General features: G+C 43.4%; 1 protein-coding gene across 1 annotated transcript; it reads left to right on the top strand.

The window, feature by feature from the left end:
• The first annotated feature begins 12,578 nt into the window (after positions 1-12,578).
• On the top strand, positions 12,579-12,824 carry CTXN3 (cortexin 3). Its single transcript, XM_078451394.1, has one exon. The coding sequence runs from the start codon at positions 12,579-12,581 to the stop codon at positions 12,822-12,824; it is 246 nt and encodes an 81-aa protein (XP_078307520.1).
• Positions 12,825-15,677: the final 2,853 nt, after the last annotated feature.

The following is a 15,677-nucleotide window of genomic DNA, read 5'->3' as shown; positions in this document are numbered from 1 at the left end:
TCAGCACAGAGTCCAAAATGGGGTTCGAACCCACGAACTGTGAGATCATGACCTGAGCTGAAGTCGGATGCTCGATGGACTGACCAGCCTGGCACGCCCCCTCCCCTTTTTTTTTTACTTATAAAGAGAAAAATGAGTGAACTTGTTCATTTTACAGGGCAGTCTGAAGTCTTCACATGAATTACATTCTATCAGTGTTTTGTTTCTTGCAAATACATTTCCACTGAGTTGCAGCATTGATTGCTCCTCGTTTCATTTCAAATACTACTCTGTTCCAGATTCATCAGCTGCTAATTGAGCATTCAACATATCACAGTTGTGATGGGTAGAGATGCATACAAGAAAAGATCAAACCAGGAGGCTGCCAATTTGTGGCTGGACTTTCACCTGCTTGCTTTTAATAATGCTTGAATATAGATCCTAATTTATAGGCTTGGCGTGAATATTATTAAACCTTCCCTCCTGTCCCTTGTGCTTTGAATGTTCACCGACCCATGAAGATAGCTGAGTGGATAAATAAACTTATACTTAGACCTGGCAAATCAGCGGGCTATTAGAAATAGAGCTTATTTTAATTTAAAAAAACCCAACTTTATATGACATGATATATTGGTTTACTTTTTTAAACTAAGAAGAGATAAATATAAAAATAAGAAATAAAATGACTTTCACTTTTTTCTTTTTATGAGTTCAAAGTGGTAGAGCCATTAACACGCATCCTGGCCTGCCTGCTTTTCCACCCTTAATTTCATATTGGTTGGTGGTTTCCTGAGTTAAACTTGGCTTTAGCCTCTAAGGGAAGATGAGAGATGAAGGAAGGAGAGGCACCAAGGGGGCATCAGGGCAGAGGGGTAGACCAGGAGGGAAGAGGGCTGAAATGAGATACCAGCACTGCTGCTCTGCCTCACTCTGCATGTCCTTTTATTAGAACTTTTCTGAAGAGAGCGGACAGCTATGTTCAGTGTTGCCCCAAGGGGAGCGAAGACGATAAATGCAAGAACTTTTTTTGTTTGTTTGTCTGGGACAATGAGAAGCCACAGACGACCTTGTGAAATCAAGTCCTGTAGAAGAGTGAGGACATAATTCAGCGGTCTGCTGGCTGAGGAGTGAAGAGGGTGTGCGGGAGCAGGAGGCAGTGAAGGTGGGCTGGTCTGTGTGGGAGTGGGCCACCACTGCTGGATGTGGACCTCCTCCAGCTCCTCACCAGGGAGCCTCTGAGAGTTGTGCAGTGACAACCTTGAATAAACTCACGCACGGACTGACTTCCCCTATTTTTCCTTCTTTCAGCACCCAACACAGAACACATCTGATGCTTCATGAATGAACTGAGCGAATGCTTCTGGACTACATGAAAGGAAGATGTACACAAAGGAAGAAACAGATTATTACAAAGAACCTAGTGGTGAACATGAAAAGAGAGTCATGTTTCTATGTGGAAGATCAGTTTGAAGATCAAACCAAGAATCCATTCAATTTTGAGAATCAGGCAGTCAGAAAGAAACGCAACAATGGTCATGTTAATAACAACAGCTTTGTGTTGGCATAAAGCTGTGATGGCTCACGGAGCGTTTTTTCTTTGTTTTTTAATAGTCATTGTCTGTTACCTTATGAAAAAGTGCGACATGGAACATTGAGGGAAGAGTTGTAATCTAAAGAATATTCAAGGTGACACTTGAAATTACAATGTAGACAAAGTTCTTAAAATAGATATCTAGGGGTGTCTGGATGGCTCAGCCAGTGAAGCATCTGACTCTTGGTTTCGGCTCAGGTCACGATCTCACAGTTCATGAGCTGGAACCCCATGTTGGGCTCGGTACTGACAGTGCACCGCGTGCTTGGAATTCTCTCTCTCTCTCTCTCTCTCTCTCTGTCCCTCCCCCACTCATGTGCACGCTCTCTGTCTCTCAAAAAATAAATATTTTTAAAAAGTAGATTTCTAATAATATTGACTCATGATGTTACATGGTTAAAAAGAAAGACTGAATTAACACTGAGAAGTAACCCTGGGATCAGAATACGTAAGAGAAGCACAGCTTGAAATCATTCTATTCAATACAAATCTGTATTAGTCTGAGCTTTATACAGCTCTGTGTAGCATTCTAGGTTCCCGGTCTAAAGCTGGAAAGCAGAAATTTGAGGAAGAATTCCGAGAAGAGGTAAAAAGAGTATTAAAGAATCAAGAAACAGGACCTACTATGAAACGTTCAAAGAACTCGACTTTTCATGAATCCTTATTGACTGTTTCAGAAGTCACGACGAGTCACAAAGTGTAGCTGCATGGCGGGGGGTGGGGGGGGGAGGGCTCAGTCTCATAATTTCAATTACAATGATCTTATAAAAGAAACAGCCAACCTTCGCTGTGGGACCTTCCCCAAATGTTCTTTGGTGGACCAAGCTCAGCTTCCTTGGGGGAAGAGCGCTCTCACAGAATTGTATGGTGGATAATGACTGACTTTCTGCCGCTAGGATATCATGAAAAGGAAATATGCCAGCCCATTTAGACTAAGTAAGCAACGGAGACGTTAGTTTAAACAGAGGTTGTCAGAGCAGGGTATGGAATCTAATTCTCTGGAGAGTGTTAAAAATAGGCCAGGCACTCATCTCTCTGGGATGGTTTCAGCCTGCGGGGGAGCTGAAGGGCAGCCCCGGCCTCTCATGTTCTCTACCACCTCTATGAGTCTGTAGAGGAAAACAATATCTGAGGAGGCCTCATGGGCAGGGTGAGTTCACAGTAACTCAGGCTCATTTCTAACTAGAGCGCTTTCTCAGCCCATGGAATGATAAGTAAGGGTGGGGTCAGAATGTTCCCTGAGCCACACTCTGTGGGCATTACTGAGACAGGTCCCTCCATCTACCAGCGCCGACGGCTGAAAAGCACAGAGGATACCAGTTAGTATTGAATGATAGTGCTTTGTCAGATTTCATTTGTCCCTTTGCTCTGTGTGTGTGTGTGTGTGTGTGTGTGTGTGTGTGTGTGTAAAACAGTCAGAAAAACTAAATAGAAGGAGATTCAGTTAAAAATCTTGAAAACATATGTGTAGAGAACCCTCATATTCTGGTGGGCTTCGCTTCTAATGGCAAGCGTTTGATTCTGACATTAGATCATAACATTTGGCAATGACATCTTCCTGGGTCTGAGGTCTATCCAGGATTGTTGTCTGTTGCTAGCAGATGGAAATTTTCTTCTTAGAAAATGAGCTCTGTTCCAGTCCCCTACAGCTACCGGGTAATGGCCGGCTTCTTGCGAGAGCCAAAGAGACAGCAAAGCTGACAGGCACAGTCAGAGTGAGCTTTAAATACCATGCACCCCATCATTTGGTGGGTGGGTGTTGTTGCTAACTGTGTTTCCACTTCAACAAAGAAAGTGGTGAGTTGCCAAAAAACAAGGATGTTCCATCTTAGGGATTGTGTTGAATTCTTTCCAGAGAAGCAATTTTTTTTTTAAAGATGAATTTTATCCTAAAATATTTTCCAAATTTATTTAGGCATTCTATCCAAGGAAAATAATTTAAGTATTGTGCCATGTAACTAGAATCTGTAGAATTAGAATAACTTTCTCTCACCAAAGCTCTATTCATCAGCAGTCTCTGACAGCCTGTGTGGGGTGGGGTATGGGCCAAGGTCACAATTACGCAGGCTGGCCAATGATACACGGGACCTGGAAAACTATAGCCTAGCAAATTTACAAACAGGTGGTAAAAATATGATTTTTTAAATTGTTCTTTCCTTTTCGCCTCCTATCATTACTACTTTTCTGAAAGGTCAGTTTTGTTTTCTTTAGGAAAAACAGCCTTTCCTTCATTTCCCAAATACTATGTTGATGCCCTTCCTTAGAAGTCTTCCTCTTAATTAAGTTGGCCCGAAGGTCATAAACCGTAATCAATATGGAGGCTGGTCGCTGCAAGGTGCTAATTGACATCCCCAAAGAGGAACCGTGTCAACAATCGATACAGAAGAACAGAGTACTGGTAGATTTATGGCTTTGATTTTGAAAAGGTATGGGAATGCCCTGTGATGTTCCCCCCCCCCGTACTCCTTTTGAATGTTAATGCTTTCTTGAAGATGATTTCAGACACACTGCTAGGATACTGCCTCTACTCACTGAAGCAGAATCCTCTGAAGAGTTGCTGAGGCAGAACTGAAATCATGGCTCGCCACAAAGAAGCAGCCGTATTGGCCGCTAATGATGCCTCACACAGAAAGGCGATGCTCCTTTAACTCGGGGGTTTTAATGGGAAGTTTCTAAGCCTGAAACAACAGCTTTAGATCTGGGGTGTGCCATCAGCTGCTAGCAGCTACCACTGTCTACTGCTTCAACACAGCTTGATCGGGAAGAATGGGAACTAAAGAGGCTTGTAACTACCTGTAACTGTTCCACCAGGAAATGGATCAAGTGTTTGTTCAGCCAGACCCAGGTACTTGACCAACACTGTGTCTTTGATGGGCTAATTAATGCTTTTCTCTAACTTTACGATTCATGCATGAGCAATGATCACATAGATGCTTTTGGATCCAAGATCTGAATTTAGATCTAGATGCCAGATAAAGTCTAATTAAACAGTTGCCGGGTAAAGTTAATACGAGGGGGGTGAAATGTAATGGTACCTTTATTTTTAAAGCATGCTTAAGTTTATGCTACTGATACTGGATAAAAGAGTAGTAAAATAGGCTTTTTTCTTTGCTAAGCTGCAGTAAATTATTCTCGAAAGCTATTTGTCCATTATAGTATTTTTTTTTCCATTCACCTAAAACGTCCAACCTCCCAAAATGTAACAGGGATGTTTTAATTTGTTCACAAAGAATCACAACTCAACAACTCATAATGATGATGCTGACCATCCCTGGTGCCCCTGCGTGGTGAGCCCTGTGCAGCTCCAGCCTTCTGAGGTATCAGCAAGCACGCTTTTGCATTAGCAAACACACAAGGAAACAGAAAGAAAACTGGGTATGACAGTAAGGTGTATTGTATGAAGTTACAAGTTCCAGTTTGCTACTGGTGCCTTTTGGTACCCCCACGTACTGCCTGGGCACTCACGTGGGATTTTTCTCAGCAAGGCTGCAGCCGTGCCCTGCAGTCCCTTCAAAACTCTTCTAGCAGATGTTAGGAGGAAAATGAAGACAGGGAAGAAGTAAAGCTGAGGTTAGGGCTCAGGCTGAAGAGAAAGCTCTTGTGCTGACCCAGAGCTGGTGAGCCAGAACAACAGGGTCCACTCCCAAACCCAAGCAGACATCTGCAGGCTGACTTTGCAGTGACAGTCAGAGGGAACAGACCTCTCATTGCAGCAGTGAGGGCTGGCGACAGTTCCAAAACTGCCTGTTGACATTTGTAGCTGACCACATTCACATGTATTTAAAGTCACTGTTTTAGGGCTTTTTAGTAGCCTTGGGTCTGTTTGTTCAGTGTGTAAAATAATATCTGTCCTTAGCCATCCTGTGAATTCTGAAACATCAGTGCTATTGTACTGGATCAAGAAGTCCGTATTCAGAAAAGAAAAATATGGAGGTTGCCATACATTTATGTGAGCCAAAAAAAAAAAAAAAAAAAAAGGGAAGGGGAGTGTATGTTGGTTAACATACATGAAGTACCTAGAAAGAGCCAGGAAATCTTTACCTGAATTTATTTCTGGGCTGATCACTAAGAGGGCCATGAGTTCTCTGAATTTATAGGAAATATTTTGCATCCCTGTGTGTATATCCTGGAATGCAAATTATTGTTCACTGCGTTCCTACACAGAATTTCCACAAGATTCATAGGTAATAGCTTTTGTTTATGTAGTGATTGGATTACTTAGATGATGAGGTGGCTTTTGTGGAGGGCTCACAGTTAGTTGTAAGGGGAGATATATAACAGGGCTGATGGGGATGTTTACACATCCAGGGTGGGTGGGTTGGGACAGAGGGTGGAGTATATCTCCAGACACTCCAGTTATGCAAACAGCAATGCAGCTGAGGTTTTGTTTAGCTCAAAAAAGTAGAGGTGATTCTATTTAGCCTCAGTCTCAGGGTATGTACCACCGTTAATCACCCAAAGGCATGCTAACATTTCAACAGTCAGTTTCAGAACTGTTGCAGAATAATGCAGCACTTTGAGGAAGTTTGTCTCTGCTGGTCATTGCAAATTCAATCTTGCCTACCCAGTCAATTCCCTTCCTGTTACAGTCTACAAATTGGTCTCGCTAGTCTGCCAGATAAATATAAATAAGGTACACAGGATGTCTTTGTAGCACAGAGCGTCCTGTCCGTTAAATGTGAACGTAAACTATACAAACCTGGGAGTGTTCTTGTTCCACAGACACACTGTTTTTTACATCTACTTTTGGAAAACATGTCGAGTCACATAACCAGGTTTCTGGCTTAGAAGTTTTAAAAATGAGGTGCGGTGCTTATGTGGTTTAGAGGTACTTAAAAATACAGACACTATGGCTTGCCTGCACCCTGCATATCATTAGCAGCGGGGGGACGACCGACTTTCTACTCATTCTGACATGCCGGAGAGAAACTTGTGAGTCAGCATCCTTGGGGAGATGCTTCTCCTCTGGTAACTGGTTTTTATGATTTGGGCCAGTTTACTTATAATCTCCGCTCCCTGGTGTGCTTGTTTGCATAATAGAATTTAGAGATAAACCTCATTTTGCACAAAAAAACGGCGCACAGAGAAAATGCTATTCATCATCACATATTTATTGAACGCCCACTATGAGCCGGGCAGGACTCCACATGACATGCATCCATTGTAGCTATTATCATTGCAGCCCGTTGCAGGAGAGGGGGTATGGGAACGGATCCCCACAAAAGTGAGATGGTGGGATCAAATGCTCCACAGAGCGATGTCTCCAATGCGCTGAACTAATTCTGTGGCTGTCACTTTAAAAATAAGAAAAGACATATATCATTGCTTTAAGGTCTATTTTCTCCAGATAAAATAATTTTCCTTACTGTTAAATGGTATCATGCGATGCTCGTGCAATGAAATGTCCAAATGAGCCGAGCTTGAGGGAGGGTCATGTTGACATTTACAGTTTCCAGGTAGGTCATCTGGATTCAGGATATTTTAAATGGCAGCTCTTCCCCACCCACAAGGCCAATTAACTAAGAAAGTCTTGAGCCCTGAAACAGAAAGTCATGTGCTAATTTTTCTGTTTGATGGGACCCTACCCATCAGCACTGAAACCAAGGAAAAGGTAAAAAGCCAAATAACTACTTTTTCAAATCATGAAATCCAAGACTGACGAAGAGTCACAGTGACCCAGACTACCTGTCTATATTCTTAGAAATCAGACCTATTGCAAACATGAAGGTCTGACATCCCAGTCGGGCTGGATGACATGTGCTTTTTCACCCCTTCTTTCTATCAGCTGGCACCTCCAAGTTTGAGTTCAGTTCCTTGGTTGGTAGGGGCCAGAGATTTGATTGAAACTCTGTTTAAAAAGGCAGTGACCCCAGAGCAGCAAGGGATTCCTCAAGGAGCTTGCTGTTTCCTAAGGAGACAGAGTTGAACACCGCGGAGACTTGCCCTGTGTGACGTGCTGCCCCAGGACGCAGGTGCTGGGCTCCAGGGGACAGAGCAGGAGGCACCCTGGCCGCTCTGGTGAAGGGAGAGACACGCAGGCCCCACCAGGGAGGTGGTATTTGGTGTGTACCCTGAGGGAGGGAGCGAAACCCACAGGCGCGAAGAGAGCGAGGAGGAGGGCATCAGGCAGAGAGCATCATGACTAAAAGCTCAGAGGTGGGAAACCTGGAGGAGTTCAAAGAACAGCCTGTGTTAGGTACAGCTGCAGAGCAAACCAAGTGAGAACGGCTTCCTCAGGTGTCTGCACACTCAGTCACACGTAAGTTTTTGCCTCTTGGTCATTTGACTCCGGACCAAACGCAATTTGAGGTTTGTTCTTCTGGAAACTTATTAGGAAAATAAATTAATGCCTTACAAAACTTCCATTGGAAGAAGATGACCTAAATCTTGCATTCGAGAAAACAGGGGTATCAGGTCTGTCTGTAAGGGGGTTAATGGGCAGTCAGGGTCCTTGGACATCGGAGCCCAAAGGTTTTCCGAGGGAAGAAGGGTTGAGTTCTGAGCTGAGAGAGATGAATTTGACGCAGTGTGTCAGAAGCATGAGGAAAGAAAGACAGGCCTCTTTGCAAATTATTATAAGTAAGGCGAGTGGCTATTAGTGCCAATGGTGATGGCTAAGATGAGCTGCTCACTTGGGGCGTCATAAGTAATGCGGGGGTTTTACACTTTGTGCCCATCACAGAGTCCGGGGGTTTGACTTAAGAAAAGGAATGTGGTATATGATTTTTGAGAAGCACTTCTTTTTAATTAAGCCTTCCTTGGTCCGGTATGAAAATTAGACTTTGCTGTGTCCTGAGTACTTGCAAATAGACCTGCAAAGGGGACACAGGGCTGTGCCGTGGACGGGGATGCCAGCTAGGATTAAAGCACCGCTGTGAGTACCGTGGTCCTTGTTGTACTTAAAACAACCGCCTTTTGTTTTTGTTAGCACTTAGGATGGTTGTGTCAGAATCCTTTCAAATAATTTACTTGCCCAGATTTCTCTATTCACCTCAGAGGAAGATTTCATTATTCAGGTAAAAGCACCCGTGAACATTTTCTAAGGATCGTTTTTTGCCAATAAGGGACATTTCACTCTAAGGTAGACGTTTTAAAAGATCTTGATGTCTTTGCATATTTTTTTACTGGGGCAGTCAAGTGATTACATTTCTTTCTTTTTCTGCATCTTACTCTGTCCGCTGCTTCCTTTAACTTAGATGTGCTGTTGAGCTTTCCAAATTTGTAAATTATTGATTAGCTGATTGCGGGTTTAAAATCAAGCAGGCTCGTCCAGGGATTTCAATCAGTCCCAGGCAAAGCTTGGGCAAGAGCTGGCTTTTCTTCCTGGATCTATGTATCCCCCATATACCCTGATGAACTCTCTCCGGATCTTCTCATCTATAGCCATTATCCCCCACCCTCTCCAGGACTTTCCTCCTGGGCCATCTGCCCACAGAACCTCATGTCTGCTGCCCCCAACCCCGATGGCCCCTCACTTCCGGAAAGACACTTCACTTTCCTTTCTGTCTACCATACCTCCCCTCCTTCAAATAAAAGCAGTTTTCCTAGACAAATTCCTGTTAACGTGTTCATGTGTCATTCTCCTTGGTAAAATATTGCAATTTAATGAGAGGCTTTGATGATTTGACCAAATGAAGTTATTTTAATAGGAAGTGGGTTATCACAGTATGGTGGGAGGGGAGAAGCTTGCAGTTTATAAAGGGCTGTGGAGTTTTTGAAATACTTTCATCTCCGTTTTCTCATCAGTTTGGTTTATCAGCAAGGGGCTGGTGACGAAGGGGTTGGAGGATATATATTTATATTTTGGCAGGCTTGTAAAAAGCATGTGATGAGGCTATAGAGAGGGTTAACCATATCACAGCATCTGCTTTTAATCAGCAGAGGGTGGTAACACTGCAAATTAAAACTGATTTTTAGATCATTCTAAGAGTTGACTTCCCTGGGAAGAAGCCAGGCTCCAGACTCATTGACAGGGAGACGGAAAAGGGAAACGTAGCTGATAATGTGAATCAGGATGACTAGGTGACTTGCTGGGACTTCTTGGAATGATTACCCATCACTGCAGCCCCCAAGTGAACGGTGGACCAGCTCGAAAATCTGAGTTCTGGAGGAAGCCTAGGAAGTATGAGCTGGGAGAAAAGAAGTTGGCATTTTGCCTTGTGTGAAGGACAAGGCTGGGGAAGACAGCTCCCGGGCATCAAGCGGACACCGGAGGTGAGAAGGGAAAGGCTGACCAAGGTATCGCTATATTAGCCCCCCTAGCTTGTGTCAAGGGAGCCGTCACAGGCTCAAATGGTTCTATGTCTAGTTCTTCACCATGTTCAATGAACTTCACAGATCCAGAAATCTTTACGTTGTGTGTATACACAGTTAATGGCCTTCACTTCTCCTGATTTCCTTTCTGGCTTACATAATGTTTTCGTAAAGAACTTCCAGAAAAGTCATATCTACCTCAGCCGTGTTAAGAACAGACAAAGAAAACGGCTCTGGCCTCATTCGGGCTGGAGGGAAAATGGACATAGAGTGGGATTCCAGGAAGTCAGTGGAGAGGGCAGGGTCAAAGTGAGGGGGTCCTCCATAGGACACAGAGAGACCAGAGGGACCATGACAGGGGTAGCTTAGGCGCCTCTCCCTCTATCAGCATGTGACTTTCTTTTGACCCAGCTCTTGGTAATTTATTTTTAATTTTTAATTTTTATTTGTTAGAGAGCACAACCAGGGGAGGGGCAGAGGAAAAAAGACAGAGAATTTTAAGCAGGCTCCACGCCCAGCACGGAGCCTGTTGTGGGGCTCAATCCCACGACCCTGGGATCATGAGCTGAGCCGAAATCAAGAGTCGGACCCTCAACCGACGGAGCCACCCAGGTGCTCCCCCCTTGGTGGATTTTATACTTGGCATGAATAAGTCTAGTTTGGATATTTCCTGGGAGTGCAGATGGCCCATTACTGGAAACACTAAGGATGCTGCAGAGGAGGTTCTGGCCACCCTTTCCTGCCCCCTCCCCTCACCCAATTATCTGCTGAGAATTAACACCCGATGTCGGGAGGGTGCCTAAAAACAAGCGCACCAAACCAAACCCGATCCATCAACATCCTCTATATCCCCACGGAGCTCATTTTTAAGAAATATAGTCAAATTTTATCATAATCTTACTTCAAAATAAAAATGAATGATAAACAAATCTACCGCAACGACTCCAGCCTTAAAAATATCTAGTCATAGAGCTGCAAAATTTTTTTTTTCCTCCTAACTGGTAACTCCTTCCTCCCAGACAGTGGTTGTAAATCTCTTTATAAACTGTGCCTTAAACCGCGATTTTATAAACTTTGAAGTGTCATCATACAGGCAAACTGTTATTATGATTACTAATGCAACAATTATAACTATAGAAATATTGTATTACAGCTTTAGGTCATCATTTCTATTTTCATTTGGTTGCTTCTTCTAATTGAATATCATTTATTTTGATTCCATGTTAATTCCTATAGCTGACTACTGTGCTGTGTAATTTTTCTTATAACAGACTCATACATAGATTTAGTTCAAAATATCCGAAGTTTTTAAGGCCGTTGTGGATCCTCCAACTTGCCTTTATTTTTTTAATTTTCAAACAATGTTTAATGTTTACTTACTTTTGAGAGAGTGACAGAGAGAGCATAAGCGGGGGAAGGGGCAGAGAGAGAGGGAGCCACGGAATCTGAAGCAGACTCCAGGCTCGGACTGTCAGCACAGAGCCTGATGCGGGACTCAAACCCATCAACTGTGGGATCATGACCTGAGCCAAAGACAGACGCTTAACCGACTGAGCCACCCAGGCGTGCCTTCCAACTTGCCTTTAAAGACAAACAGTAATATTCATATATCTTAATTTATCCACCGGTAAAATGGAAATAGTGATAACTTATCTCTTCCCTTGTCTTCCTCCTTTTCAGGTGGTCTTACACAGTAGGAAGCTACTGTAAAACTTTTTAAAAAAAATACAGCCAATCAATCCCTTTTCCCTAGCTCAGTTCTCGAGGTGCTTCTCAGGGTCAAGTATTGAACCTGGTCTACGTTTTCTGAAGAAAAAAGACAAGCAGCGGAAGCTTGATAGTCTGGGAGTCTGAGACGCCTCCTTTCTCCCTTGAACCAGGCAACAGAAAGGAAAGAAGCAACCTGGCTCCCATAGGCAGTTCTTAAGTGAAGCGACTCTTGATTTTGTTTGTCTTTCTTCTCTGTATACTTTCCGAAGTGTTTTCACAGACATTCATCCTCATTAAAGCACCATGAGATACACAGGCATTTCTGATTCCGTTTTTACAGCCTAGTGACTATAAGGTCCCACACTCATTTAGTAGTAGAATGGAGGCCAGAGGCTGGAGCCCAGAACTCGATACTCCCTGGGAGTTTCTGTATTAAGCACCTTTTCCAGCCTCAGTTTCCTCCCGCTGAGGCTCTAGAGGTCTTGGCTTTCACGGAGCTTGTAGTAGAGTGGCTAACCTATGTTGCGTCTAGCTAGAGTCTTGGCACATAGCTGGTGTTCCATCAATGGTATCATTATAAGAATGATGTGAAAGTCATACTATTGGAGGGAGTCTGGAAGAGACTTGGCAGGGGACACTGGCTTTGGATGTCAAGTTGGCAGCACACCCCGAGGTCAACATTACCTTGCGCGTTTCTCATCTTCTGTACTCTGGTTGTCTTCCCCGCCCATCCCTCCTGGCTCCAGGTGGCTGCTCTGAGGACAATCTGGTAATTTCATGCAAGAGTAAAATATTCTTTCCCGTAATTACACAGAATTTAGCATCTTGGGTGAAAAAGTTTAGAGATTCCTTCTTCTCTCTGCAAAACATGACTGTGAGCGCAGAAATAAAGTTGCTCGTTGGTAGTTTATTCCCTCTCCTTTCCCTTTCTGTCTTCTTGCAGATAACTCAGCCTGTCCAAGGCGCAGTAGCCACCATGACCTCAGTAGACTGATGATGGAAGAAAAGGAAACTGGGAGATCCTGTGCTCTAGCTTCCCTGGACGATGGATGGAGGACAGCCCGTCCCTTCACCCCTAGTGCCCCTTGAGAACACATCATCAGATTCTAGCATGTCTCTGGAACAGAAGACCACATTTGTTTTTGTGATTTTGTTGTTCATTTTCTTGGGCATCCTCATTGTCAGGTGCTTCCGGATTCTTCTGGACCCGTATCGGAGCATGCCAACCTCGACTTGGGCTGATGGACTTGAAGGGCTGGAGAAGGGGCAGTTTGACCATGCCCTTGCTTAGCGGAGGGGGAGCAGGATCCCCTCCGGAGGAGGTGACGTGCATCATGATTTGGCAAGGATTTCTCTTTAGCCAATATTCTAAACACACCAAGTTTCATCAACACCCGGTCGTAGGTCCACAATCCCTCATTTATTAACCATGCCGTTGGGTTACAAAACATTTGAGGATACGGGGGATGAAGGTTTCCAACACTCGCCAAAAATAGGAAGGTTTGAATTTCTCTGTTTACTCAACGAATGAATACTTCTGAATACGTGTGGTGGTGAAAGCAAGAGCACCAGCACTGACATAAACTTTGCCATAAAATGAAGCACTCTCCCCCCTCAACCAGAGAATAAAGAACAGAATGGCTCTGAAATGAATCTGGTCACGGGGCCACGAAGAGACTTCTTTGCTCTGAAGGTGTCTCTCAGTTTGCTTTACCATCGTGGGAATCGGGTCCCTGGCAGAGAGTAAGGAAGACTGTGCTGAGTGGACCGAAGAAGGTCCCTATTATCTCCTACAAAGCAGGCAGCTTTGGGGAGCAAACAGCGCAAACAGTTCAGCGCAAACGGTCCCATCCCTAGTAAAGATGAGTGAGGATGAGCTCATTTTATTTCTCAAATACAACTGAAATCAAAGACTTGCGGAGGTTTGAAAACGCTTCACCAGGCCAAGTACACTCTAGGTATTTGTATTAATAACCTGTGTGGAGGTGTCCATACATAATGCGAATTTACTTTTTTCACACACGTGACTGAAATTCTGGGTTGCAAGGGCAGCTACGAGTCGTGTTTGTAAGCAAAAAGTTAATTGTCTAGAAGAGAAGACTTTCACAGTCTTAAGAGGAATGTGTGTTTATGACTGAATAGGGAAGCCAAATAAAACTTTGCAAGAAACGGTAGCATCTCCTCTCCTATTTCACCGAGACGAATGCACTGGTGGCCACGTGTGAGACAGAATGCGGAGGACAGACAGTGTCCCGAGAGACAGAAAAAGCTGCAAGGTCATCGAGTTCAACCCTCTCACATTTCAGAAAGGGCTCCCACAGATCGTCCTGCCTGCGTACAACCTGTACTAAGCACTATTTAAGACCCCAAAAAAGAGAGATGAGAAAACCTCTTATTCCAACTTCTAATGTAGGAAAACCTTGTACCTAAATGAAACTCCTGAAGCTGTATTTATAATCTATGTCTTCTAATTTTCTCCTCAGCTAGCCATCCTATTTTTTTTTTATTAAAAAAAGAGTTAAAAAGGCCAACCATGCCTGAAAAGGCAGCCCTTAAAAAAACTGCTTTATTGTCTCCCCCCCTTTTTTTTTTTAACATTCTTTGGAGGACCTGCTGTGCAGATTTCCCCCCTCCCCATGTTGCCTTTGACTTAAAAATATTTGTTAATTAATTTTTTAAAAATAATTCCTACACCCAACGTGGGGCTTGAACTCACAATCCAATATCAAGAGTCAGCTTTTCCAAATGAGCTAGCCAGGCACCCGTCTTGAATTAAAAAAATAAATTAAAAAAATAACAGCTTTATTGAAATATAATTCACATGCCATAAAATTTACACTTTTAAAGTGTACAATTCAGAGGCTTTTAGATCCTTCCCAGAGTTGTGTGACCATTACCACTGTCTAACTCTGGAATTCTACACCCACTAGCAATGACTTCCCATCCCCTTCCACCCAGCCCGTGGCAATCTTGAATCCACTTTCTATCTCTATGGGTTTGCCAATTCTGGACATTTTATACAAACGGTATTATAGAATATGTGGCCTTTGGTGTGTGGCTTCTCTCACTTAGCATGTGTTCAAGGCAAGTTCATGTTGTAGCGTTCCTTTGCATGGCCAAATAATATTCCATGTTTGGCTATACCTTGTTTTGTCGGTCTATCCTCTGTCATGGTTATCCATTGGCCAGTCTGGAGAATGCTGCTGTGAACAACTGTATAAAGTCTTTGTATATTTACAAGCCCATGTTTTCAGGTCTCTTGAGTATATTCCTAGGAATGGATTTGCTGGGTCAAATGCTAACTCTATGTCTGACTTTTTGAAGAATCTGAGACTGTTTCCCAGAGGGGCTACATCATTGTACATCCCCACCAGCAACTTTTGATTCTTAACTCTCTCCAACTACTTAAATTTCGTCTTTAGCTGTAGATTTTATAATTGAACACACCACTTCAAGAATGAGTCCGATTCAAAAGAGAGAACTACCTTGTGATACCTACATGCTGGTAGTTTACTGACGCCTCCAAAGATCCTTTGCTGTTAGATCTAAAGTAGAATGCTGATGCCAATCTGTAGTCATCCCAGGGTCCACTATGTCACCTGAATATTTTTTCTGTTTTACGAATGCATATTTCTTTAACCCGCTAATTATAATGTTGTTTTTTTTAATTCAAATGTACCCATGTCACATATGTCCCTAGTCGATTTTTTCTATTTTAATGGGAGTCTATTTAAACCCATTCAAGTAGCAGGACACCTGGGTGGGTTAGTCAGCTGAGCATTTGACTTCATCCCAGGTCATGATCTCGTGGTTCGTGGGTTTGATCCCGGCATCAGGCTCTGCGCTGACAGTTCAGAGCCTGGAGCCTGCTTTGGATTTTGTGTCTCCCTCGCTCTCTCTCTCTGCCTCTCCCCTGCTTACGCTCTGTCTCTCTCTCTGTCTCTCTGTCAACAATAAATAAATATTAAAAAAAACACACTCCTTCAAGTATTTATTTAAGCGCCTGCTTTGAGCCTGGCATTTCTAGCACTGGAGAAACAGGAAAAGTACAGGGCAATTTTCTTGCTCTTGAGTACCTGTCAGTCTTGGTGGAAACCTAAGAAATGAAAGAAGGCATGCGTCTGAATTCTCATTCAAATGACTG

Source organism: Panthera onca, chromosome A1 (assembly GCF_046562875.1).
Source record: "Panthera onca isolate mPanOnc1 chromosome A1, mPanOnc1 haplotype 2, whole genome shotgun sequence".
Classification (NCBI taxonomy): domain Eukaryota; kingdom Metazoa; phylum Chordata; class Mammalia; order Carnivora; family Felidae; genus Panthera; species Panthera onca.
Note: the sequence above shows the minus strand (reverse complement) of the source record. Positions and strands in the feature narration are given on the sequence as shown.

Excerpts from the sequence above, each read along its gene's own strand:
- CTXN3 (XM_078451394.1), top strand. The coding sequence starts at position 12,579 with ATGGATGGAGGACAGCCCGTCCCTTCACCCCTAGTGCCCCTTGAGAAC.